The sequence below is a fragment of the Cetorhinus maximus genome, chromosome 12, assembly GCF_964194155.1.
Source record: "Cetorhinus maximus chromosome 12, sCetMax3.hap1.1, whole genome shotgun sequence".
Taxonomy (NCBI): domain Eukaryota; kingdom Metazoa; phylum Chordata; class Chondrichthyes; order Lamniformes; family Cetorhinidae; genus Cetorhinus; species Cetorhinus maximus.
This window is the reverse complement of record NC_135890.1, coordinates 56,619,062-56,643,563: the sequence shown is the minus strand read 5'-3', so window position 1 is coordinate 56,643,563 and position 24,502 is coordinate 56,619,062. Positions and strand designations below refer to the sequence as shown.

The window sequence follows — 24,502 nt, the reverse complement described above, 5'->3', positions numbered from 1 at the left end:
AGGCCAGCTGTCTCAAATTCAAGTAAATCCCCCCAACACACGCATACACACAGAGAAAATATCCAAACCCCACTATTAACCTACCTTTACAATAAATCACAATAATATATTGAAAATTATATTTTCATAACATACAGCATCAGTGTAGATTGTGTGCTGAAGTCCGCGAAATGGGACTTTAACCCACAACTCTCTTACTCGAGGTGAGTGTGCTACCATAGCTGACTTCAAACTCTGAGGCCTGGGTTGGATTTGGAAACTGCAGGTTGAAAGCAGCAGAAAGACCTGGAGTGGGAAGAAAGCTTAACAGTAAAATGAGTAGTTGTTATTGTCCTGTTAATGAATTCAGACAGCACAGCCTAGGAAACTTAAGGGTGGGTTATGTGTCAGCCCTTTGCATTGAGGAGTGGGAAGAGATCCAAGTTCTGTCTGTTGCAATGTTAAAAAAAGCAATGAGCATTTCTCATATAGTGTTCAACCTGAGCAGGAATAGACCTTTTATTTGTTGCAAGAGGTACCAAAATAGTTAATATGCAGGGCTACAGGGAGAAGACAGGGAAGTGACACTAAGTAAGTTTGTTCCTACGAAGAGCCAACACAGATACAACAGGCTGAATGGCTACCACCTGCACTGTAACTGTTCTGTAAACTGAAAATTAAGCCTCCAACTAAAGTGTTTGATTATGTTTTTTTGTAGGTGGCTCTTCACCTGATTCAGACAAGTGTGGAGTCTCTGTATTTGAGATTCAGTGCCACCTTGACAGAGCAGGGGCTTCTGAACTGGTCACCGACCTCATCACAAACACTAAAAATTCCAGGATCTTTGAAGAGAGCATCATGCTCGGCATTGCTTTGTTAGAAGGAGGGAACACCCAGATCCAGGTAAGGCAACAAGCCCGAGTCCTCAGAACTTTGAGCCAAACCGCACCCCCAACCCCCCACCCCTCCCCAAACCCCGTCGTGTTAATCAATCTGTTATCAAATCTCAGCGTTCGTTTCACCGTCAACTTAACGAGCTGAAGAAGTCCGAGAAGTTCTTCAAAGTCTTGTATGATCGCATGAAACTGGCACAACAAGAAATAAGGGCAACAGTATCGGTCAACACACACGACCTGAGCAGCAAAAAGAAGGATGATGACTATGATGTGGTGACACCTGTCAACAGAAGAAGAGGTAACTGAATTAAAACCATGAAGGGGAACAGATTGAAACTAATTAGGGGCAAATTGTTGAGTTTAGGAGGTACTTCTCACAATGTGAACAGACGGGTTAACACTTGGATGATGTGAGGGGCAACTGTAGGCTGGTCCTAAAGGATTGATTACCGCAAGAGAGTTTCACCTAAGTCTCAGTTTTATGGCCTGTTTTTTGGATGAAACACTAAGAGAAAATCTGCCCTCTCAGGCAAATGTAAAAGATGCCATGGCACTATTTGGGGACGAGCAGCAAAGTTCTCCGGGGTGTCCTGGCCAAAATTTATCTGCCCATCAACATCACCAAAACAGATTAGTTGGTCATTAACTCATTGTTTGTGGGATCTTGCTGTGCACAAATTGGCTTGCATTTCCTAGCATTACAGCAGAGACTACACTTCAAAAGTACTTCATTGGCTTCAAAGTGCTTTGGGCCATCATGAAAGGTGTGATAGTCTTTCAAATGGACAACAACTAACTGGCAACCTCGTAGAAGTTTGATTTTTTTCCTTTCACTTCAAAGTCAAATCCTCTTGGTTGCACCTACAATCTATCACTGTAACTGTTATTTTGTTCCCCTTGCAATTTCCTCCCACTAAGATATTTTCCTTTCTCTCCCTTTGTTGGATGGAAACAGTTGGTTTGTGTCCATCCTCCTACCCAGTCAGGTCTGGAAATGACTCGTTAGCTGTGGGACAGCATGGCGATACTTTCATCCTCAACCATTGTGGAAGTGCCTAGTCTTCCTTGGCACCTCCATAGGAAAGAAAGAACTTGCATTTCTCACACTTTTCATCATCTTAGGATGTCCCAACGTGCTTTAATAACCAATTAAGTACTTTTGAAGAGTAGTCACTGTTGTAATGTGATTCCCCTGCTCTTCTTAAGAATATAAGAAATAGGAGCAGGAGGAGACCATTCAATATGATCTTGGCTGATTTTCTGCCTCAACTCCATTTTTCCGCCCACTCCCCCATCCCATGATTCCCCGAGAAGCTGAAAATCTCTCTATCTCAGCCTTAAATATACTCAACAACTAAGCATTCAAAACCCTCTAGGGTAGAGAATCACAAAGATTCTCAAGCCTTTGAATGAAGAAACCTCTTCTCATCTCAGTCCTAAATGATTGCCCCTTTATCCTGAGACTGTGTCCCTGTTTTCTAGCTACCTCAGCTCAGACCTCTGTGTCTACCCTGTCAAGCCCCTTCAGAATTTTATATGTTTCAATGAGATCATCTCTCATTCTTCTAAACTCTAGAGAATATAGGCCCAGTTTCCTCATCCTCTCATCATAGGACCTTCCTCTCACCCAAGGGACCAATTTAGTGAATGTTCGCTGAACTGCCTCCAATGCAAATATATTCTTCTTTAAAAATGGAGACCAAAACTGTGCACAGTATTCCAACTGTGGTCTCACCAAAGTCCTGTACAATTGTAGCAAGACTTCTTTATTCCTGTACTCCAATGCCCTTACAATAAAGGCCAACATGCCATTTGCCTTCCTAATTGCTTGCTGTATCTATATGCTAAATTTGTGTTCCTTATACGCCTACACCAAGACTCTCCAAATATCAACATTTACAAGTTTCTTGCCTTTTTTAAAAAACATCTTCTTTTCTATTCTTACTACCAAAGTGAATAAACTCACACATCCCCACATTATATTCCATCTGCTACCTTGTTACCCACTCACTTAACCTGTCCATATCTTTTTGCTGCCTCTTTCTGTCTTCCTCCCAACTTACGTTCCCACTCCTCAGCTTGTATCATCAGAAACCTTAGGTACATTATTTGGCCTCTTCATCTAAGTTATTTGTAAGTCTAATTAATAGAAATTGTTAATAGCTAAGGCCCCAGCACTGATCCTTGCGGCACTCTGCTGGTCACAGCCTGCCAACTTGGAAAATGCCCCGTTTATCTCTACTCGAGCCATTATCTTGCATACTAACTTTTTGTGTGGCACCTCATTGAATGTCTTTTGGAAATTCAAGTATGAACACCCACTGGTTCCCTTTTGTGTACCTTACTAGTTACATCCTCAAAAAAACGCGAATAAATTTGTCAAACACGACTTTCCTTTCATAAAACCATGTTGACTTTGCCTGATCGTACAATCATTTTCCATGTGCATTGTGAAGACTGCTTTAATAATAGATTCCAGCATTTTCCCAATGACTGATGTCAGGCTCACTGGCCTGCAGTCCGCTATTTTCTCTGTCCCTCCTTGAACAGTAGTGTCGTGTTTGCTAATTTCCAATCCGTTGGGAACATTCCAGAATCTAGGGAATTTTGGAAAATCATAACCGGCACAGCCACTATCTCTGTAGCTATCTCTTTTGGAACCCTAGGATATATGGGATGTAGGCTATCAAGTCCTGGGGATTTGTTAGCTTTTAGTTACTTGCGTTTCTCCAATACTTTTTTCTGCTGATATTAATTACTTTAACTTCCTCACTCTTACTGTCGCCTTGGTTACTCTCTATTTCTGGTACATAGTTTGCGTTTTCAATTGTGGAGACAGACACAAAATATTTGTTCAATGTCTCTGCCTCATTCCCCTTGATAATTTCTCCTGTTGCTGTCTCTAAGAGACCAACATTTACTTCAGCTATTCTTCTCTTTTTTAAAAGCTCCTTGAAAAAAAATTGAGAAGCAGATCTTTTTCTCAGGAATGTTACTATAGTTTTAATCTTGAAAGTAAGGAGAATAAAATTATCAAACACATACTTAAATAACACCAAAACTATAAAACGTTAATAATATAATCTTGTACTGCATATGTTATATATTTTTATAGAAGATTATGATCATAAAGTTGTGACACCCTCTCCCTCTCTACTGGGGCAAAAGGCTGTGAGTAATGAGCCAGTTCAACAAGGCCTCAAAGCCCAGTTGCTTCAGTTCTTTCTCATGTTACTTATTTCCTGATTGATCCTTGTTTCAATTTCATGGCTTCCGAGGTTTGGAAAGAATTGTTCTTTCCTCCTTTAGCCCTGCTGCTGCTTTGCGGGATGAATCCGAAATCAGGACTCGAAATAGCTTAGTATCAGTGACTTGGGCTAAATTGGAGAAGATGGGGCTGCTCTCCCTGGAGAAGAGAAGGTTGAGAGGAGGTTTGATAGAGGTGTTCAAAATCATGAGCGATCTAGACTAAGTAGATGGGGGGAAAAGCTGTTCCTATGGTGGAAGGATCAAGAAGCAGAGGACACCAATTTAAGGTGATTGGAGGAAGCAAAGCACAGATGGTATGAGGAAAAGCTTCTCTATGCAGCTGGTGGTTAGGATCTGGAATACACTGCCTGAGAGTGTGGTGGAAGCAGATTCAATCGCAGCTTTCAAAATGAATTGGAAAATTTATCTGAAGAGGGAAGATTTGCAGGGCTGTGAGGAAAAGGTGGGGTAGGGGGACTAAGTGATTTTCTTTTGTAGAGAGCCGGCACAGACATGAGGGGCCAAATGGCCTCTTCCGTGCTGTAACCATTCTATGATTCTACTCAGAAGACTCTAAATGCAAAGTCATGAGAGCAGGGCTTTATTCTTTATGGTGTTTATTCCCACTGCTTTTTCTAGGTGTTAATGGTGTGCTAACAGCTTGAAATGGGATTTTTAGCCTAACTGTCCTGTTACCAATGGCGATGTAGCCGTCGCTATGTTGAAGAGGCTTACTGGCGGGTGTCCAAAGCACCTGTCTGTTTCAGGCATTAAACCCCTTTTCATATGGAAGTCGTGGAACTTTAATGCCAGTAGGATCACGATTGCTATTTTAATTCGGAACTGGTGGGAGTCTGCGCTGTACTCCCATTGACCAGCTGCAGGGGCAATGGAACCAAAGTCACAGAACTTTTACAATACAACAGGAGGCCATTTGGCCCATCATGTCTGTGCTGGCTTTCCAAATGAGCAACTCGCCTCGAACCATTCTCCCACTTTCTCCCTGTAACTCTGCACATTTTTCTTTTTCTAATAACAGTTCAATTCCCTTTTGAATACCTCGCTTGACCCTGCTTCCACCACACTCTTTAGGCAGTGCATTCCAGATCCCAACCACTCGCTGTGTGAAAAAGTTTCTCCTCATATCATCTTTGCTGTTTTTGCCAATTACCTTAAACCTGTGTCCCCTCATTCTTAATCTTTCCACCAATGGGAGCAGCTTATCCCTATTTACTCTGCCCAGACCCCTCATGATTTTGAATACTCCATTAAATCTCTTAAGTATCCTTTCCCAAGGAAAACAGTCCCAACTTCTCCAATCTACCTACATAACTGAAGTTCCTCATCTCTGGAACCACATGAGAGCCCTTTCTGCACCCTCTCAAATGCCTTCACCTTCTTCCGAAAATGCGGCACCCAGAGCTGGACATAATACTCCAGTTGAGGCTGAACCAGTGTTTTATCCAAAGTGGACCGCTTCTCCTCGGTCCACAAAAATAATCTGGGACGCTCTCCCCACAGCCCTCCTACTGAGATGGTCACCCTCTGAGATCACATCACAATCCTCACAACAGCCTCCATTCCCACCACCCGCAATGAGCTCTGCAGGCAGCCTCCCCGGCTCTATGCTGAGCTCTCAATGCGGTGAGCTGCACTGGGATGAATGTTTGGCTGGCTTAGCCAGCCTGATCATTTTAGCCGATGGCGGGAGCCTCATCATCACTGGTGGGGGAGATGGCGGACTGGGGGTTCTTCAATGGACGGATGGCCAACACCGCCCCCCCCACCCCCCTGATTGTTCTCCCCTCACCCACCAAGAAGGTCAGGTCGACCCCTATAAGTGGCCCCAGAGCTTTCATGATATGCATCTTAGCCATCGACTAAACCAGAGCTTGGATGTGGTGCAAATAATGCATTCTTTAAAATTGTAGATGTAAATCTTATCAATCACAAAACAAACCATCTTGTCATATCTCTTAGTGAGGGATTCATCATATCACCTCAAGGACGGAGTGAAAGGACAGTTGGCAGAGGCTTCAGTTGCCACGTACAAGGCCTATTACATGTACAGAAGGGAGATGGATCCTGAGGCTGATCTCGTCCCTGTGGGAAATGAGGGCGTTGGATCCGAGGAGAAGTCTAGAGATGAAGAGGTTATGAGCCCTGCGGTCACTATAATGGAGCCTATCCTCAGGTTCCTTCAGCTGTTGTGTGAGAACCATAACTCAGAACTTCAGGTGAGACCACTGTCTTCAGGGGATTATCAGAAACTGCAGCAGCAAAGTGGTGCATTCAAGAACAAGCGGCACATTTTGAAAAAATGGGCTTATGCAAAAAAAGTGAAAGAACTGTACAACTCACCATACATATTCTGAAAAAGAAATATACAATTAGCTCAGGTATGCAATCGACAGCATTTGCATTTGTTGGATAGATGGGGAATTGGAGTTGAGATGCAGGTCAGCCATGATCTAACTTAATGGAGGAACAAGATCAAGAGGCTGAATGGTCTCCTCCTGTTCCTAATGTTGTTTTGTACTTTTTCACTCGCTGGGTTTGCTGTTTAGTTGCTGTGGGCCTGGAGGTTTGGAAAGTACCGGTTTTGATGCTGCTCCATCAATGGTGGATAAATTCCTAAATCAGAACACCAAGATCTGCTGATAACCCCAACTTGAAATTGATGCAAATTAGCAACAATATTTATTTAAACTTTATTTGTGCCCCAGTTCAACTGAGGCCCAATGTTTCCACCTGATTATCCCAAGCCAGTTGAAGTGTGAACTAGACACTAATACTTTTCTTCATATTAGGTTTATTCACAGAATGCAGCATTACATATGTCTGATTCCTACATACTAACCCAGGGTCCTAGCAGTCTCTCTTTATAAGTGCTCTAAGTACTTATTTTTAAAAAATGCTCTTCACCTATGTATCTTAACAATATAATTTACATACGATTAGCATATTCTACTCCCAAAAACCAGATGGTGAAGTATAGAACTGGAGCAACCCTTTACACAAATTATAAGCTTTTATTTGCAGAGATAAACATTCCAACCATGTACCTCCAAAATCCAATAACTGCAGTCTCACTCTGTTCCTATTTATGGGAGCACAAGTGAATTCCCAGTTAATGTCCCCCACCACCATAATATAATTAAACACTCACTTAATATACAGTTAACATGTATAACGCGCAGAGGCAAGAAACCTGGACGCTCCTGGTGCAGGGAAAGAAATATAATAAAATGCCTTGGATATTCTTCCATTATTCCGACGCAATTCCAGTGGGATGCCAGGAAAATGGGGCATTGAAGCTTACCACAACCTCCGTCCCAAGACCTGACTGTTCCCCACACCTGCCCCCCCACCCCTTCCCCACCTGGCATATGTAAGTGGTCGAGACTTCTCTTGGCGGGGCGAGATGACCTATTAGCGACTTCGCCTCCCACCAAATTGTCCCTGGCACTTAGCTCTCCTGAGGCCTACAGGAAATGTTGCCATTCCCATTCTTGGGGCTCTTCTGTTCCGTGCAGTGCTGTGACTGAGGTTCCCGATGGTGCATTGGTGCCTCATGGTGCTGCATTGGTGCTGTTGACGTCTAGCTGCTCCAGCAATGTGACCCCCTAACTTCAAAAGAACAATCCTATTCTTACCAATGCAAAGCCTTCCATTCCCCATACCAACCATTCTCGAGGACTTGTCAGAGTGAGATTGCCAACCTGACGATAAATTGAATGAATCTTAGATTAGGCAGGATCGTGATCCTGCAATAAATACATAACTGCACATTCATGAAATTAGCTGTCACTTTGCAAAACCCCCAGCTTCTTGCCGATTTCTGCTTTTATTTTGAACTTAGAACTGAGAGAATTTTATTTAATTATTCATTCTAGGGAAGTGGGTGAAGGCTCTCCTCGGCCTACTCTCTTGCCAGCTGTTGTGATTAGTACAGTTGCTGAGGAGAGGAAAGCACTTTATGGGTAGGGTGTGAAGGCTGTGGGTATGATGAGAGGTACGGTTGTCCCAAAACCTGCCTGACAGTGGGTGCATCAGATAGTGGAATGAATCTCCTGCTGAGCTGCATTTACTGTCAGTGTGTCAGATTTTTTTTTTATTCATTCACAGGATGTTGGCATCACTAGCTAGGCCAGCATTTATTGCCCATACCTAATTGAGAAAGTGGTGGTGAGCTGCTATCTTGAACCGCTGAAGTCCATGTGGTGTAAGTGTACCCACAGTGCTGTTGGGGAGGGAGTTCCAGGATTTTGACCCAGTGACAGTGAAGGAACGGCGATATATTTCCAAGTCAGGGTGGTGTGCAACTTGGTGGGGAGCTTGCAGGTGGTGGTGTTCCCATGTGTCTGCTGCCTTTGTCCTTCTAGATGTTAAGAGGTCACGGGTTTGGAAGGTGCTGTCGAAGGAGCCTTAGTACCACAGCTATTAATTTAACGTGCAGTTTGTGCCATGTATCTCTTCAGATAACTTATTAAGCTACCATTTTATTGTTACGAAATGTCAAGAATAAATTACATCTGAAAGCACTGATTTAATAAGGGCTGTTTTCCAAAATAGAGTTTCTTATCCATCCTTAAACAGAGAGACTTTTCTTTTTCTGATTCCTTCCTGAATTGTGAGCACTGGTACATTTATTGCCCATCCCTTGGTTGCCCTGTGAAGGTGGCAGTGAGCTTTCTTCATGAACAGATGATATTGGCTTTGATACAACTCAGTGACTCGCTGGGCCACTTCGGTGGGCAATTAAGAGTCAAGTTTAGTTGAAATTTAGCCTCGGCCAACACATCACAAATCTTACACAGAAAGCTGGGTTTTATTTTCAGAAACTCCTCACTGGTAGAACTGTTCCTTTTTGAAGAGTGTGAGGGGGGTCGGATTGCTCCTTTAAGTCGAAACGATGGATCAATTTCATGTTTTGCTGTCCTTCCAGAATTTCCTTCGGCACCAAAACAACAAAACCAATTACAACTTGGTGTGTGAAACGCTTCAGTTTCTGGACTGTATCTGCGGCAGCACCACGGGGGGGCTCGGCCTGCTGGGCCTCTACATTAATGAGAGGAACGTCTCGCTCATCAACCAAACACTGGAAACACTGACTGAATATTGCCAGGGGCCTTGTCACGAGAATCAGGTAAAATCCCAGGACTGGGTGCCCATCAGTTGAATCTCATCCAAATTCAACATATTGCCGCACGCGTTTGTATCCCAGATGGCAGTTTCTCTGTCAGGTAACCAATCCATGGACAACTTGGGTCAGAGTTTAACAGCGCAACACTCGCTTCCTCGAAGGTGCTCCCACTCCACCGTCATAACATGGCTGCAAGTTTGGGCCAACAGGGATTTGTTACACTTCCACCCAAGTGAAGCTGGTTGAGCGGGGAAAGACACAGAGGACGAATTCCCGGTGTTACTTTCGTGATTTAATTGTAACTATTAGGATCATATAATATTAGCCAAAGTTACAATTTATATCTTTAAACAGCGCAGAGAACAGAGGAGAGCAAATAGATTTGGGCAACACTTACTCAATTTCTAATTCAAAGTCTCCTTAAAACAAGCAATTCCAATCAAAACACAGTTTAAAAACATATTTCTCAAGGATTCCCAAAGTTGTAACGATGGTGAGGTTACTCTGTGGGGCCCTGCAGCTTTAAATAAAATGCCAATGATTAAGCCTGGAATGATCCATCTTTTCCACAACGCTCTCTTCAGTTTGCTGAATAAATCCTTGGCCTAGAAGTTGGTTGTTGTCTGAGTTCGGATGCCAATCCTGTATTCCCATGATCCATCATGCCAAATCTGAAGAGTGAAAGGACCATGCAGAATTTGTTGTCAGGCACCCACAGAGCCTGTGCGCATGCAAGGGGAATGGGGGGATTATCCATGAAGAAAGCGAAAATCGACTGGTGGGGGCAGAATATGGGTGAAGACTGGTTAAAGTGCAGCAGCAGAAATTCTGACTCTTGGAGTTTGGTGGTCAGCAGCAAAGGGGGAAAGAGGGTAAATGGTGGGATAGGGGTTCTGGGGGGGAAACATTGGCAAGGTGGAGGGCGGTGGGGGGATTGTCCAGGCTGCAACGTTTTTGTGGAACCGTGCTCTTTGTGGTCCCACAAAAATAATGCATTCCTGTCGCACCCTAACACACTCCAAGGTATTTCACACGCGCATTACCAAGCAGAATCTGGCCACAAACCACATTAGGAGATATTAAAATCCGCAACCAAAGGCTAGATCAAAGGGCTAGGTTTTAAGGAGCACCTTAAAGGAAGAGAGAGGAGCGGTGAGATTTAAGCGTGGCACTCCAGAGCCTAGGGCCTAGGCAGCTGAAGATATAGTCACCAGTGAGGGTGTGATTAAAATCAGGGATGCACAACGAGTCAGAATTGGAAGAGCGGAGATATCTTGGAAGGTTGTAGGGCTGGAGGTGGTTACAGAGATGGGGAGGAGCCAGGTCAGAGAGGGATTTGAAAACAAGCAGGAGAATTTTTGAATCCAGGTGTTGCTGGACCGGGAACCAGTGTAGGTTAGCGAGCACGGGGGGGCGATTGGTGAACGGCCCTTGGTGCAACTTAGGGTACAGGCAGTTGAGTTTATGGAGGGCAGGAGGCCAGCAGGGAAAGCTTCAGAATAGTTAAACCTAGGGGTAATGGCAGCTTCTCTGGAGCACCCCCCCCGACCGACCAAATAACTGTAGGCCGCACTGTGCCCTTTCAGGCTCAAGTTAGAAACCAACCAAAGTCCCATTGCCAGAAAAGGATCCTGGTTTGCATAAGATTTGAGACACCCACCTGCTTCCAGGGGAACCTTAGCCACCGAACTACAGTATGTGGGTAAAATGGTGATCATTGTACATACTGACCAGTGCAGGCTTGGAGAGATGATGGCGTGGTGGTAATGTCACTGGACTGGTAATCCAGAATATTGCTCTGGGGACATGGGTTCAAATCTCACCTCAGTAGTTGGTAGAATTTAAATTCATTGAACAAATCTGGAATTGAAAGCTAGTCTCAGTAATGGTGACCATGACAACCATCATCGATTGTTGTGAAAACCCATCTGGTTCCTCTAGGGAAGGAAATCTGCTGTCCTTACCTGGTCTGGCCTACATGTGAATCCAGACTCTCAGCAATGTGGTTGACCCATCATTGCCTTCTGAAGTGGTCTAAGAAGCCACTCAGTTCAAGGGCAATTAGGGATGGGCAACAAATGCTGGCCTTGCTAGTGACACCCAAATCCCATGAAAAGATATAAGAACAGGCTGCAGGTTCCATTTTAAAGACTGAATAGGTTCAGATTCCACACAACCCCACCACCCCCATGAGTTTGTATCCACCCGCCCAAAACTGGAAAGCAGCCGGCCATACAAATCCATTTGACTTGTTTGCTTTGTTGTGTTCTTTTCATTTATGAAACTGGTAGATCAGAGCGAGACGAGTTCATAGGAGAAGGAAGCATTGCCAATGGGAATTTCTGCGGTACAGGATCTACAACAGAACAACAGGAGTCTAACTTGGCTTATAAAATGGACAACCTATCTGTTCTGATACCAGGATGTGAGGTTTAAAGAAATGTAAAATGGCTGGAAAATAATGGAGGATAATGCATCTTGCAGATGAAATTGGCTTTGGGTTGTAGTGAATCAACTGGCCACTGAGGTTAAAGGAAAAATTCAGGAGAAGTGCAAAGCAGACTGCCAATTTCCTACCCCTTATTCTGTACTACTGCCACTTCACCATCTCACCGAACCTTGTGTAGAAAAGGATTACGCAAGTTGTCATAGACCAAAATTGTGAAATGTTATATGCGCAGCGTTTGCGTAGTCGTAGGGTACACAATTCTTTGCAATACCTGTTTCTGTTCAGGAGTTAAACAATCTGAACAATGACACTTACCCATGTTTAATTCTGTCTTGCACAGGCTTGCATTACTACCCATGAATGCAATGGGATTGATATTATTATTGCGCTGATCCTCAATGACATTAATCCCCTTGGGAAGTATCGGATTGATCTGGTATTACAACTAAAGGTAAGAACGTTGAGTCCTTTGCTTACTAGTTACTTTTAAAATGTTTTGCTTCAGTCGACCTGACGAGGGTGAAAATTGATTCCAGTCGAAGAATTTGATTGCAGGAAATTTTAAAAACACACAATGACCGGGATTTTCCGGCCCCGTTGCGGGTGGGACCCACCGCAGGCGAGGCAGCGCCACAGCCAGAAGTCCATTGACTTGCGGCGGGATCGGAAGATCCTGGGGGCGGGCGGGTGTGGAAAATCCCACTGTATGTCTTGGCGCTTGTCTGTTCTCAGAAAATATCGACAAATGAACATAAACCAATAGCCAACTAAAATACTAATGTTTACTAACGCATCTCAAAAAACTCTCATCTTTTGCATAATTTAGTGTATGCAAGTTTGAAGTAAACACTCCTAAAGATCCTAGTATTTATAATGCTCAAATGTTTAAGTGAACATAAAAGATCCTATGGTGCTATTTCTAAGGAGAACCGAGGGGCTCTGCCCTTGTCTTGGCCAGCATTTATTCTACAACCACTATCACTAAAACATGTCTGTGAGAGCTTCCTGAATGCAAATTAGCTGCTGCATTTCCTACATTTACAAACAAGATTACACCTCAGAAGTATTTCATTGATTGAAAAACACTTGGAAGTTCCTGAGGTCATGAAATGAGTTGTGGAAATTTTAATATTTATTTCAAATTATTCACCACCTTTCCACAGAAACCTTGGAGTAAAGGAATTGGCTTTAAATTTTGGGTTGGCAAGGTAAATTTGGGGAGACAGTGGCATAGTGCTAATGTCACTGGGCTAGTAATCCAGAGGCCCAGGCTAATGCCCAGGGGACAGGGGTTCAAATCCCACCATGGCAGCTGGTGGAATTTAAATTCAATCAATAAAATCTGAGATTAAAAGGTAACCTCAGTAATAGCAGCCATGAAACCATTGTCGATTGTCATAAAACCCATCTGATTCACTAATGTACTTTAGGGAAGGAAATCTGCCATCTCTAGCTGGTCTGGCCTACACTTGACTCCAGACCCACAGCAATGTGGTTGACTCTTAATTGCCCTCTGAAATAGCCTATTGAACCACTCAGCTCAAGCCCAGCACAGAGACGGGAGAATTCCTGACTCTGCAAATCCCACCTTTAAAAATGGCTGCTCGCAGTTCTGATTTTTGTTACAAGAGTGGATTGGGGTGGGGGCGGGGGTGGGGGCGGGTGGGGTGGTAGGCTGGATTAGAAGTTGGGCCCACCACCCCTGGAATGAGTGCGGAGGTTGCTGGGTATGGAAGTGGGCTGGCCAGAAGACAGCCTCTGTGCTCTGGCACTTTGTTGAATTAAATTCAAGAAATAATTAAAACAAAAAAACAGCCCTCCAGCCCTCACCCCTCATTCCCCTCACTCTCCACACACTCCCCATGCCCCATCCATGCCAACCTGTGCCACTGTATTCCCCCACCTACCCCTCATGGCCCTTTGTACCCCCTATGCCAACCCATGCCCCTCCATCCACCCCACGGCTACCCATATCCCCTATGCTCTCCATATACCCATGGCCCTCTATAGCCTCTATGCCCGTTGGTGCCAACTCATGCAAACTGTGCCCCCCACCCACCACCCTTTGCACTTACCCCCTACATGCCATTTCACCTAGTGCCCACCATGGGCAAACCTCAGGAGCCATCCTGACATTAAATAAGTTTTGTGTCTATTGATTATGTCACTATTTTAAACCAAAAACACTTTAATTGATTAGGAAAACATTCAATACATTGAAATTCTTTCAACTAATCTCTTATGAAAACAAACATTTCTATTCTTTAACCGCTTGGAGCTATTAATCAAAACTGCTCACTTAATAGGCACCCCACTTTGATAATGTTAGTTTGTAAAACCAGTCATTGCAACACAAATCCTGTAATGATAACCCTTAAGCTTATGTCGATAGACAGAATGAAATATCAAGCACTGATTTTTTAATACCAGACTCTTTTTTTAAATTTAAAGCCCAGCAGAGTTAAATCCCTTGAGAGCTTTGGCAGTTCCAACGAGTTTGGCAGTTCTTTGACAGCTTTGACAGTTCCAATGAGCTTATGCACTACTTATGCAAAATCATGTTTATTTTAACAATCCCAAAGGGTACCATAACTATCCCAAAGGGTGTCTTGCTTCTCCCAAAGGTATCTAGGAGCCATTTCTAAAGGGGTACCTTGCCTCTCCAAAGGAGTACCCTGGCTTTCCAAATGAATTCACAAAAGTTCAGACCAGCTCTTACTTGGTATAATCTGTACTTGCCAGGTTTCACACTCACTCCTGACCTCCAAAAATCGCACTCCAATGGAGGCAGCTGATGATATAAATGGCCAGCTGACTCCATAAACCATGTATGAGCGAGCCCCGGCCTGACTCTTGTCCCACCCCCATGAAAATAGGAAGTGTCGTGTTTGGGGGTGGGATTTGGGATTTCCGGGCTCATCCAGCATTTTCGCCAAGACAGAGGCTCTCCCACATGATTAAAATATGGGCCATTGCATTGGAAAGTCTTTGATCCCTTTCATAGAGATGCAGCTAGTAAAGCAATCAAGGTCCATAAAGGCTGCAAGAAGTTTTTATTTAAGGCAAGGAACTCCATCCACTGATGTGATTGTTATTTTGTGTTATGCAGTGATGAATTGTACTGGCATAACTGTTGCTCTCTATATATACTGTAATATATTTTTAAAAACTTGCATTGATGTAGTGCATTTCATGACCTCAGGACTTCCCAAAGTTCCCCACAGCCAAGGGAGTACATTTTAAAGCAAATTTACTGCTGTAATGTAAAAACTTTTTTTTAAAGATAAAGCAACTTAAGTTGTGAAACAGACCAGAGAAAATGTGAGGAGAAAGTTGATGATATACCATCACCAAAAGCGTGTGAGAGGCTTACAGACAGAGAAAAGAAAGACCAATAAACCAAAGGACAGAGAGAAGGATAAAGAAGGAATGAGAAACTAAGAAGTAGAGGAGCAGTTACAGAAGAAGAGTAGAATTTGTCTCGCCCATGAGAAAAGTGATGAGCAGTGCTACAGGTGGTTCAACAGGAGGTTGTGTATCTAGTACACATCGAGCGCACTCCAAAGTGGCACGTTTCACCCCAGCTGCAAAGCAATCCTTGGAAAAAAGATGTAGAGCAGATATTTCATCTTGGGTTCCTCTGATTCTGAGGCAAAATTTTTAACTGCTAATTCTAATCTCTAAAGCCATTAATCTCTAAATGACCCCAGGCTGTGCTTACCTAACAGCAAGTCAGGTTTAAAGTGGGAAGAGCCCCAAGTCAGAAAGCAGAAAGAAAGACTTGCTTTTGTATATTGCTTTTCATAACCTCGGGAAGTCTCAAAGCGCTCGACAGCCAATAAAGTACTTTTTGAAGTGTAATTCATTGTTGGAGGAAACGCTGAAGCCAATTTGAGCAGTGATACACCATGAATTACTGGTGTGATAATCCTGCTATAAAACAGTATATCTTTTGGCCGGCCATTTTAAAAACCCCATGATAGCGATCTCCAGTTCCAGAAAGAATTTAGTTTGGAGTTGCTTTTAATGAAACAAAACACTTTACATTACCTGGTTTCGTTTTAATAAAATATCTTGTGTTTTTTGTTTTGTAACAAAATAGAACAATGCTTCTAAACTTTTACTTGCTATCATGGAAAGTAGACACGACAGTGAAAATGCAGAAAGAATTCTCTACAATATGCGACCTAAAGAACTGGTAAGAACCCAAAATGTTATTCTGGATCATTCCATGGCATTGTTTTCTGATCTACCTCCAACTAACCACAGCTTCTAAAAGGAGCACCTCCCCTCCAATGACACTGTCTAATTGTTGCTGTGTTTTCAGCCCTTACAGACCAGGTTAGATGGATTTGTGATTGTAACAATTTGAAGGATGTGATAAGGCTTGATTTTTGGGATGGATTTTCGTGGAGTCATAAGGACTCCAGGGTCATTTAAATTCTGGGATTCACAGCATCCCCGATTTTCAGTGGCCTGGGATAAGGGTGCAGGTGGCGAGACTGCACCCTGCGTTCTTGACCCGGTCATCTCCATCATGGCGGGATGCATCCCCTAGCCCCCCCAAATTTTTCTGGAGTCAAGCCAGCTTCTCCATGACTCATGGTTCATGCCCCCGCAGAGGCCCCATGAACCACAGTCTGGATTTGGGAACCTTTTCAAAAGTAAGGTCAAAGGCCCCCCTCCATGCCAACTCACTTCACCTCTACCCATCCTCATAGCCCCTCATACCCTCCATACCAACTCATGGCATTTCTACGCTCATTCACCTAGTTTACATAACGTCCAGAGCCAACGAACCCTGTAGTAACAATAGCATGTCTGAAACTGCTTTTAAAAAAATATACACCCACTCATAATTTTTTGGAAAGAGCTGGTGTTCCTGTAACTCTATAAAATAATCAACCAGACCATTAAAACATCAACAACAGAATCTTTAAGTGCTTGATGCCTCTTAATCTTCTGCAAATAAATATTGAACTAGGTGGGTTTTTACAACAATTGATAATAGTTTCATAGTCACCATATTCCAGATTTATAAATTGAGTTTAAATTCCACCAGCTGCTGTGGTGGGATTTGAACCTATGTACCCAGACTATTGGTCTGAGCCTCTGGATTACTAGTCCAGTGCCTTTACCATGACATCACCACCTTCCCTTAATTTAGGGACCCAGGATACATTCCTTCATCTCTACAATGGAGTCCAAGGCTCCAAGATACAGGGCCTCGGATACTCAGGATACCAACTTTGCAGTGGGGACCTCAAACCGGCATTAGGGCCCTCATTTGCATATCGAGTGGGCCTAGTGCCTGTTTCAGGGGTAAGGAAACGACACATACTTTTTTGTCCTTACCTGATATGGTGGATGGGGCACTTCTGGTTTGAAATGTGTGTATGTTTCCTGTCCACCATATTGGGGCCTTAGCCATCTAAGTATCAGAATTTGCTGTGGTACTCTCTCGGTCAGGGAAATTAGCCAGGCTTCCCACTCCTGATCTCTGCCCATGCCCAACTGAAGCTCCCACTTTACACTGTGTCCACAACTATTTGGCATTCAATGCCAAACATAGTTTTGTAACAATACAGCTTCCTATAAAATCAAACAGATACACAGCTGTAAGGACCTTTCACAATTCCTCACCCAAAGCTGAATATCTTTCCTTTTGAAGGTCGATGTCATAAAGAATGCTTACAATCAAAGTGAAGAGGTCGATAATGAAGAGAATTCTGAAGAGTACATCTCTCCGAAGGATGTTGGCCATAATATTTATATTTTGGCCCATCAGGTATGTTGATTCATCACATATGTAGTTGAGAAAGATTTATATGCAAATATATCGGTTTGAATACTTGGGCATATCTCATGATGGATTCATGTAACTCTGTCAAACGCCAACTTTTATTTGCCACTGGCAGTACGCATACAAAGAAATGTATATACTGCCTTTTGCAACACCGGGATGCCCCACAACCCTTCTCAGCCACTGAAATACTTCTGAAGTATAATCACTATTGTAATGTGGGAAATGCAGTAGCAAGGTTGCACACAACAAAGTTGCACAAACAGAAATGTGTATGAACTATACGACTGGTTGTAGATGCTAGTTGACCAGGACACTGGCATGAAATCTCTGCTCTTCAGCGAGTGTCATGGAACCTTTTACATTCACCTTTTACATCCGCCTTCCAGACGAGATGTCAAACCAAGGCCCTGCCCTACCTGCTCTCTTGGGTTGACCTGAAAGACTCCAAGACACCATTTTGAAGAAGTGTCAGGGAGTTCTCCCAGTGTCCTGGCCAATGTTTAACCCTCTATCACCATCACTAAAGCAGATTACTTTGCCATTATCTCATCGCTATTTGCTCTGCACAAATTAGGTGCTGGGTTTCCTATGTTACAACAATGACTTCAATTCATTAGCCATACAGCGCTTTGGGACATGCTGTGGTCATGAAAGGTGCTACATAAATGCAAAGCCCCCTCCCTTTCACCTGAGAGGGCAAGCAGGGCCTTGGTTTAATGTCTCATTCAAAAGATGGCACCCCGGACAGTGCAGAACTCCCTAGGTACTGCACTGGAATGTGTGTTTGAGTCTGGAGCAGCACTTGAACCCACAACTGCCTGATTCGGAGATGTGAGTGAGAGTGGCATGGGTGTAGTGCTATAAAGTATCCATTTCATGCAAAGCTTCAGATATAAACAGATTCTCATTTTTCACCTGCAGCGTTTTAACATTTGGTTTGCATTCTTATTTAATGCTGTGCCAGTTGATTTCAAAAGTTAGTTTTACCATTTCTATATCCATTTTCCTTTTGAGTTGTTTTTCTGTCCAGCAACGGTTTACCATTCTGGTAATTAGGTGTTTGTTGTATTTTAACACAGAATCCTGTGGTCACTAGGCTCAATGTTAGAAGGTTTGTAACAGCATCTGTTAGGTGCATTTGTAAGTAATGCTGTCTTTCCATTACAATGCCAAAATATTATCATCTTTTTGTTAAGACTTTGATAAGAAACAGTGCAAATGGATTACTTTTCAGTGCACTTTTTAAGCAATTTTAAATTCCTGCTTGGGATGTCAACATCGCTGGCGAGGGTGGTATTTATTGCCCATCCCAAGTTGCCCTAGGAGGTCATGGTGAACCACCTTGAATCCCTGGTCATGTTGATACAACTGAGTAGCTTACTAGCAACTACAACCAGCAGTTAAAAGTCACATAAAGGCTAGAGGGGATAAGGACGGCAGGTTTCCTCCCCTTGAGGACATTAGTGAACCAGGTGTGTTTTTAGGACAATCCAACAGCTTCATGGTTACTTTTACTGTCTTTATTTCTCTCCAGTTGTCATGGTGAGAATTAAACACTCATTCTCTGGATCATTAGTCTAGTAACATAACCGCTACACCAGCAGACCCCGGTGCAAGAAATGTTCAAAGATGGATCTTGCATTTATATCACACCTTTTGTATCTCGAGACATCTTGAAGCATTTCACTGCCAATTAAGTACTTTGAAGTGTAGCCGCTGTTGTTTTGTAGGCAAACACCAGCTGCCAATTTGTGCCCAGTAAGATTCCACAAACAGTAACGAACTAGCCAACCAATTCAGTCTGTTTGATTGGTGTTGGCTGACAGAGGAATGTTGGCCAGGGCATTAGGACTACTGCCTCTGCTCCTCTTTGAATAGTGTCATGTGGCCTTTTATGTTCAGCTGTGTAGGCGGACATGGCCTGGAGTTTCCAGTCAAGGGTCTTTGTTTAAGGCTTCATCCATGAGACAGTACCTCTGGCAATGCAGCACTCCCTCAGCATCACACTGAAATCATAGTCTAGATGTTTGTGAAGAGCTTTTGCCATAGTACAGTTACCAACCATATTTCAAGCCTCACAGTCACCTTTAGACACGGGAAATGGATTTATACAAGGTATTGACATCATTCTGTTCTTTTCCAGCTTTCACAGCACAACAAAGAACTGCAACAGAAGCTCAAACCAGAGTCTGACCCACAAGACAAAGGCAGTGAAGCTTTAACACATTATGCTAATCACACTGCACAGATTGAGGTATGCTGTCAATATTGGAATCTTTGACATTCTCTCAATGGTTGTTTCCTCTTTGAAATGAGGGTTGTTAATCAACAGAGCAAAGAGAGGTGTGCATGCTGGGAAGTTAGACAAACAACAAAATGGATGTATCAATTCCTCCATGTTTAGAATTATAGTATTTAAAAAGAAGTCACCTTGGGTGGAACAGGAATATTTAATTTAATCTATCCAAGAAACCGTAGCATTGATGCTCATTAATTTTCACAAGTGATAGACAGAACAAAGTGACTTCACAACCAACAATTCAGGTTTAAGCTCTGCAGTCCTGCCACATCCAGTCGTCAATGGTGGTGGAAAATTAAACAACTCACTGGAGGAGGAGGCTCCACAAATATCCCATCCTCAATGATGGAGGAGCCCAGCACAGCAGTGCAAAAGATAAGGCTTAAGCATTTGCTACAATCTTCAGCCAGAAGTGCCGAGTGGATGATCCATCTTGGCCTCCTCCAGAAGTCTCAAGCATCACAGATGCCAGTCTTCAGCCAATTTGATTCACTTCATGTGACATTAAGAAACAGCTGAAGGCACTGGATACTGCAAAGGCTTTGGGCCCTGACAATATTACAGCAATAGTACTGAAGACTTGTTCTCCAGAACTTGCTATGCCCCTAGCCAAGCTGTTCCTGTACAGCTACAACACTGGCATCTACCCAGCTACGTGGAAAATTGCCCAGGGATGTCCTGTACACAAAAAGCAGGACAAATCCAACCTGGCCAATTACTGCCCCCATCAGTCTACTCCCCATCATCAGTAAAGTGATGGAAGGAGTCATCAACAGTGCCATCAATCAGCACTTGCTTAGCAATAACCTGCTTACTGATGCCCAGTTTGGGTTCCGCCAGGGCCTCTCAGCTCCTGACCTCATTACAGCCTTGGTTCAAACATGGACAAAAGAGCTGAACTCCCGAGGTGAGGGGAAGAGTGACTGCCCTTGACATCAAGGCAGCATTTGACCAAGTATGGCATCAAAGAGCCCTAGCAAAACTGGGGCCAATGGGAATCAGGGGGAAAGCTCTCCATTGTTTGGAGTCATACCTAGCACAAAGGAAGATAGTTGTGGTTGTTGGACGTCAGTCATCTCAGCTCCAGGACATCACTGCAGGAGTTCCACAGGGTAGTGTCCTAGACCCAACCATCTTCAGCTGCTTCATCAATGACCTTCCTTCCATCATTATGTCAGAAGTGGGGATGTTCACATGATTGCACAATGTTCACCATTCGCGACTCCTCAGATACTGAAGCAGTCCGTGTCCAAATGCAGCAAGACCTGGACAATATCCAGGCTTGGGCTGACAAGTGCAAGTAACATTTGTGTCACACAAGTGCCAGGCAATGACCATCTCCAACAAGAGAGAATCTAGCTATCGCCCCTTGATGTTCAATGGCATTACCATCACTGAATCTCCCACTATCAACATCCTGAGAATTACCATTGACCAGAAACTGAACTGAACTAGCCATATCAATACCGTGGCAACAAGAGCAGGTCAAAGGCTAGGAATCCTGCAACAAGCAACTCAACTCCAGACTCCCCAAAGCCTGTCCACCATCTACAAGGCACAAGTCAGAAGTGTGATGGAATACTCTCCACTTGCCTGGGTGAGTGCAGCTCCAACAACACTCAAGAAGCTTGACACCTTCCAGGACAAAGCAGCCCACTTGATTGGCACCACATCCACAAACATTCACTCCCTCCACCGCCGACGCACAGTAGCAGCAGCGTGTACCATCTACAAGATGCACTGCAGAAACTCGCCTAGGCTCCTTCGACAGCACCTTCCAAACCCACAATTATTGCCGTCTATAAGGACAAGGGCAGCAGACACATGGGAGCATCACCACCTGGAAGTTCCCCTCCAAGTTACTCACCATCCTGACTTAGAAATATATCACCATTCCTTCACTGTTGCTGGGTCAAAACCCTGGAACTCCCTTCCTAACAGCACCGTGAGTGTACCTACACCATATGGACTGCAGCGGTTCAAGAAGGCAGCTCACCACCACCTTCACAAGGGCAATTAGGGATGGGCAATAAATGCTGGCCTAGCCAGCGAAGCCCACATCCCGAGAATTAATAAAGTAAAGGTTACTCACGGGTGTCTGGTCATACTCAGGTGTTCACTGTTTCCCCTGCATAACTCACCATGTTGCCCTAATCTCACCATTAGAATTGTACAGCACTGAAGGAGGCCTTTCAGCCCTTCATGTCTATGCTGGCTGTTTGAAAACAATTCTTTTAATCTTGCTCCCCTGCTCTTTCCCTGTAGCTCTGCAAATTCCTCCCCTCCATGTATCTATCCAATCCTCTTTGGAAAGTTACTATTGAATCATCTCCTACCAGCCCCTCTGGCACTGCATTCCAGATTGTGACTTCTGACTGGCTTAAAAAAAAAATTCTCCACAATTCCCCTCAGATTCTTTCGACAACTATCTTAAATCTGTGTCCTGTGGTTACTGAGCCTCCTGCCAGTGGAAACAGTTTCTCCACATCAACAGAACCATCCACAATTTTGAATATCTTGATTTAAATCCTCCCTTAACCTCCACTGCTCTAAAGCCAACAGCCTTCAGTTCATCTAACTTCTGCGCTTCTCTCTAGTTTTGCCACCATCTTGGAATGATGCACTCTCACTTGAGTGACTACAAGTATGTGGAGATTTTCTTTCTCCTCCTGCCTGTTGGCATGATGCCTGCTATAACAGGATAGTCCTTGTGTTACACGCCACAAGAGGTGAAACAACAGCTTTCACTTGCATAGCGCCTATAGTGAAATATCCCAAGGAGCTTCACAGGGGGATGCATCAAATAGAATCTGACACTGAGTTCACTAGGGAGATTCTTTCATTCATTCTTGAGATGTGGGTGTCACTGGCAAGGCCAGCATTTGTTGCCCACCCCTAATTGCCCTTGAACCCGAGTGGCTTGCTAGGGCAGTTCAGGGTCAATCACAATGCTGTGGGTTTGGAGTCACTTGTGGGCCAGACCGGGTAAGGACAGCAGATTTCCTGATGGGTTTTTACAACAATCAATGATAGTTGCAGGGTCAGCATTACTGAGACCAGTTTTCAAGTCCAGACTTTTTAATTGTATTTAAATTCTACCAGCTGCCATGGTGGGATTTGAAACTGTGACCCTGGAGCATTAGCCTGGGCCTCTGGATTATGAGTCCAGTGAGATTATCTCCATCACCATCTCCCCTTTAGAGCTAAAGAGGTAGGTTTCAAGGAGTCTTTTAAAGGTGGAAAGAGAAGTAAAGAGGAGATCATCTTTAAGGAGAAAATTCCAGAGCTCAGGGCCTAGGAAGCTGAAGGCGTAGTCACCAATACTGGAGCAATTCAAATTGGGGAATGCACAAGAGGCCAGAATTGGAGGAGTGCAGACACCTCGGAGGGTTGTGATGCTGGAGGAGATTACAGAGATGGGGAGGGTTTAAGGCCATGGAGAGATTTGAAAACAAGGATGAGAATTTTAAAATCGTGGCAAACCTTAACCAGGAACCACCGTAGGTCAGCAAGCACGGGGGTGATGGGTGAAAGGGACTTGGTGCAAGCCAGGACACAGGCAGCAGAGTTTTGGATGAGCTCAAGTTTGTGGAAGGTGGGAGGCAAGAAAGTGCTCTGTCCGGATCTCCGAAAAGGGAGCCAGGGAATGTCTGAAACCATCGAGCAGAGAAATCCTGCTCTTCCTTGGGTCCAGGTTTGGATGGAGGGACTACCGAATGAGATTGGAAATTGGGGTGAAACTGGAATTCGGACACCTCTGAAAGTTCTGCCCACCAGATTTCCGCTCTGGTATTTATTAATAACCTGGACTTGGGTGTACAGAGCATAATTTCAAAGTTTACACATGACATAAAACTTGGAAATACGATAAACAATGAGGAGGGGATAGTAACAGACTCCTAGAGGATGTAGACAGACTGGTGAAATGGGCAGACACATGGCTAATGAAACAGATGAAATATGAAGTGACCCATTTTGGATGGAAGAATGAGGAGTGGTAAGGGGGGAGATGGTGGTGTAGTGGTAATGTCACTGGACTAGTAATGCAGAGGCCCAGGCTAATGCTCTGGGAACATGGGTTCAAATCCCACCCCAGCAGCTGGTAGAATTTAAATGGAATTAATAAAAACTCTGGAATATAAAGTTAGTCGCAGTAATGGTGACCATAAAACTATTGTCGGTTGCCGTAAAAACCCATCTGGTTCACTAATGTCCTTTTAAGGACATCATTACCTGGTCTGGCCTACATGTGACTCCAGACCCACAGCAATATGGTTGACTCTTAGCCTCTGAAATGGTCTGGAGAGCCACTAAGTTCAAGGATAATTAAGAATCGGCAACAAATTCTGACCTTGCCAGTGACTCCCACGTACCATGAAAGAGTAAATTTTAAAAATATATATAAATTTTATAAGGGTTGCAGGAACAGGGAGATCACTGGTTTATGCCAAACCTTTATGAAACACTGGTTAGTCTTAGCTGGAGTACGGTATCTGTTTCTGGACATTACGCTTTAGAAATAAGGTTTTGGAGAGTTTACAAAGGAGATTTACTAGAAATATATCAGGGTGAGTGACTTTTGGTTACTTGGAGAGGCTGGGTCGCTGCCTTACAGCAGAGAAGGTCATGGGGAGATTTAACTGATGCATTTAAAATCATGAATAATTTTGATAGAGCA

General features: G+C 43.8%; 1 protein-coding gene across 1 annotated transcript in view; it reads left to right on the top strand.

The window, feature by feature from the left end:
* itpr2 (inositol 1,4,5-trisphosphate receptor, type 2) overlaps window positions 1-24,502 on the top strand; it is a 244,007-nt gene that overhangs the window by 126,643 nt on the left and 92,862 nt on the right. The window contains exons 35-42 of the mRNA XM_078554637.1: window positions 698-882; window positions 990-1,173; window positions 6,105-6,361; window positions 9,073-9,273; window positions 12,060-12,170; window positions 15,822-15,917; window positions 17,391-17,507; window positions 19,669-19,779. Of these exons, the coding sequence (XP_078410763.1) occupies window positions 698-882; window positions 990-1,173; window positions 6,105-6,361; window positions 9,073-9,273; window positions 12,060-12,170; window positions 15,822-15,917; window positions 17,391-17,507; window positions 19,669-19,779 (1,262 nt within the window). The remainder of the gene's footprint in view (window positions 1-697; window positions 883-989; window positions 1,174-6,104; window positions 6,362-9,072; window positions 9,274-12,059; window positions 12,171-15,821; window positions 15,918-17,390; window positions 17,508-19,668; window positions 19,780-24,502) is intronic.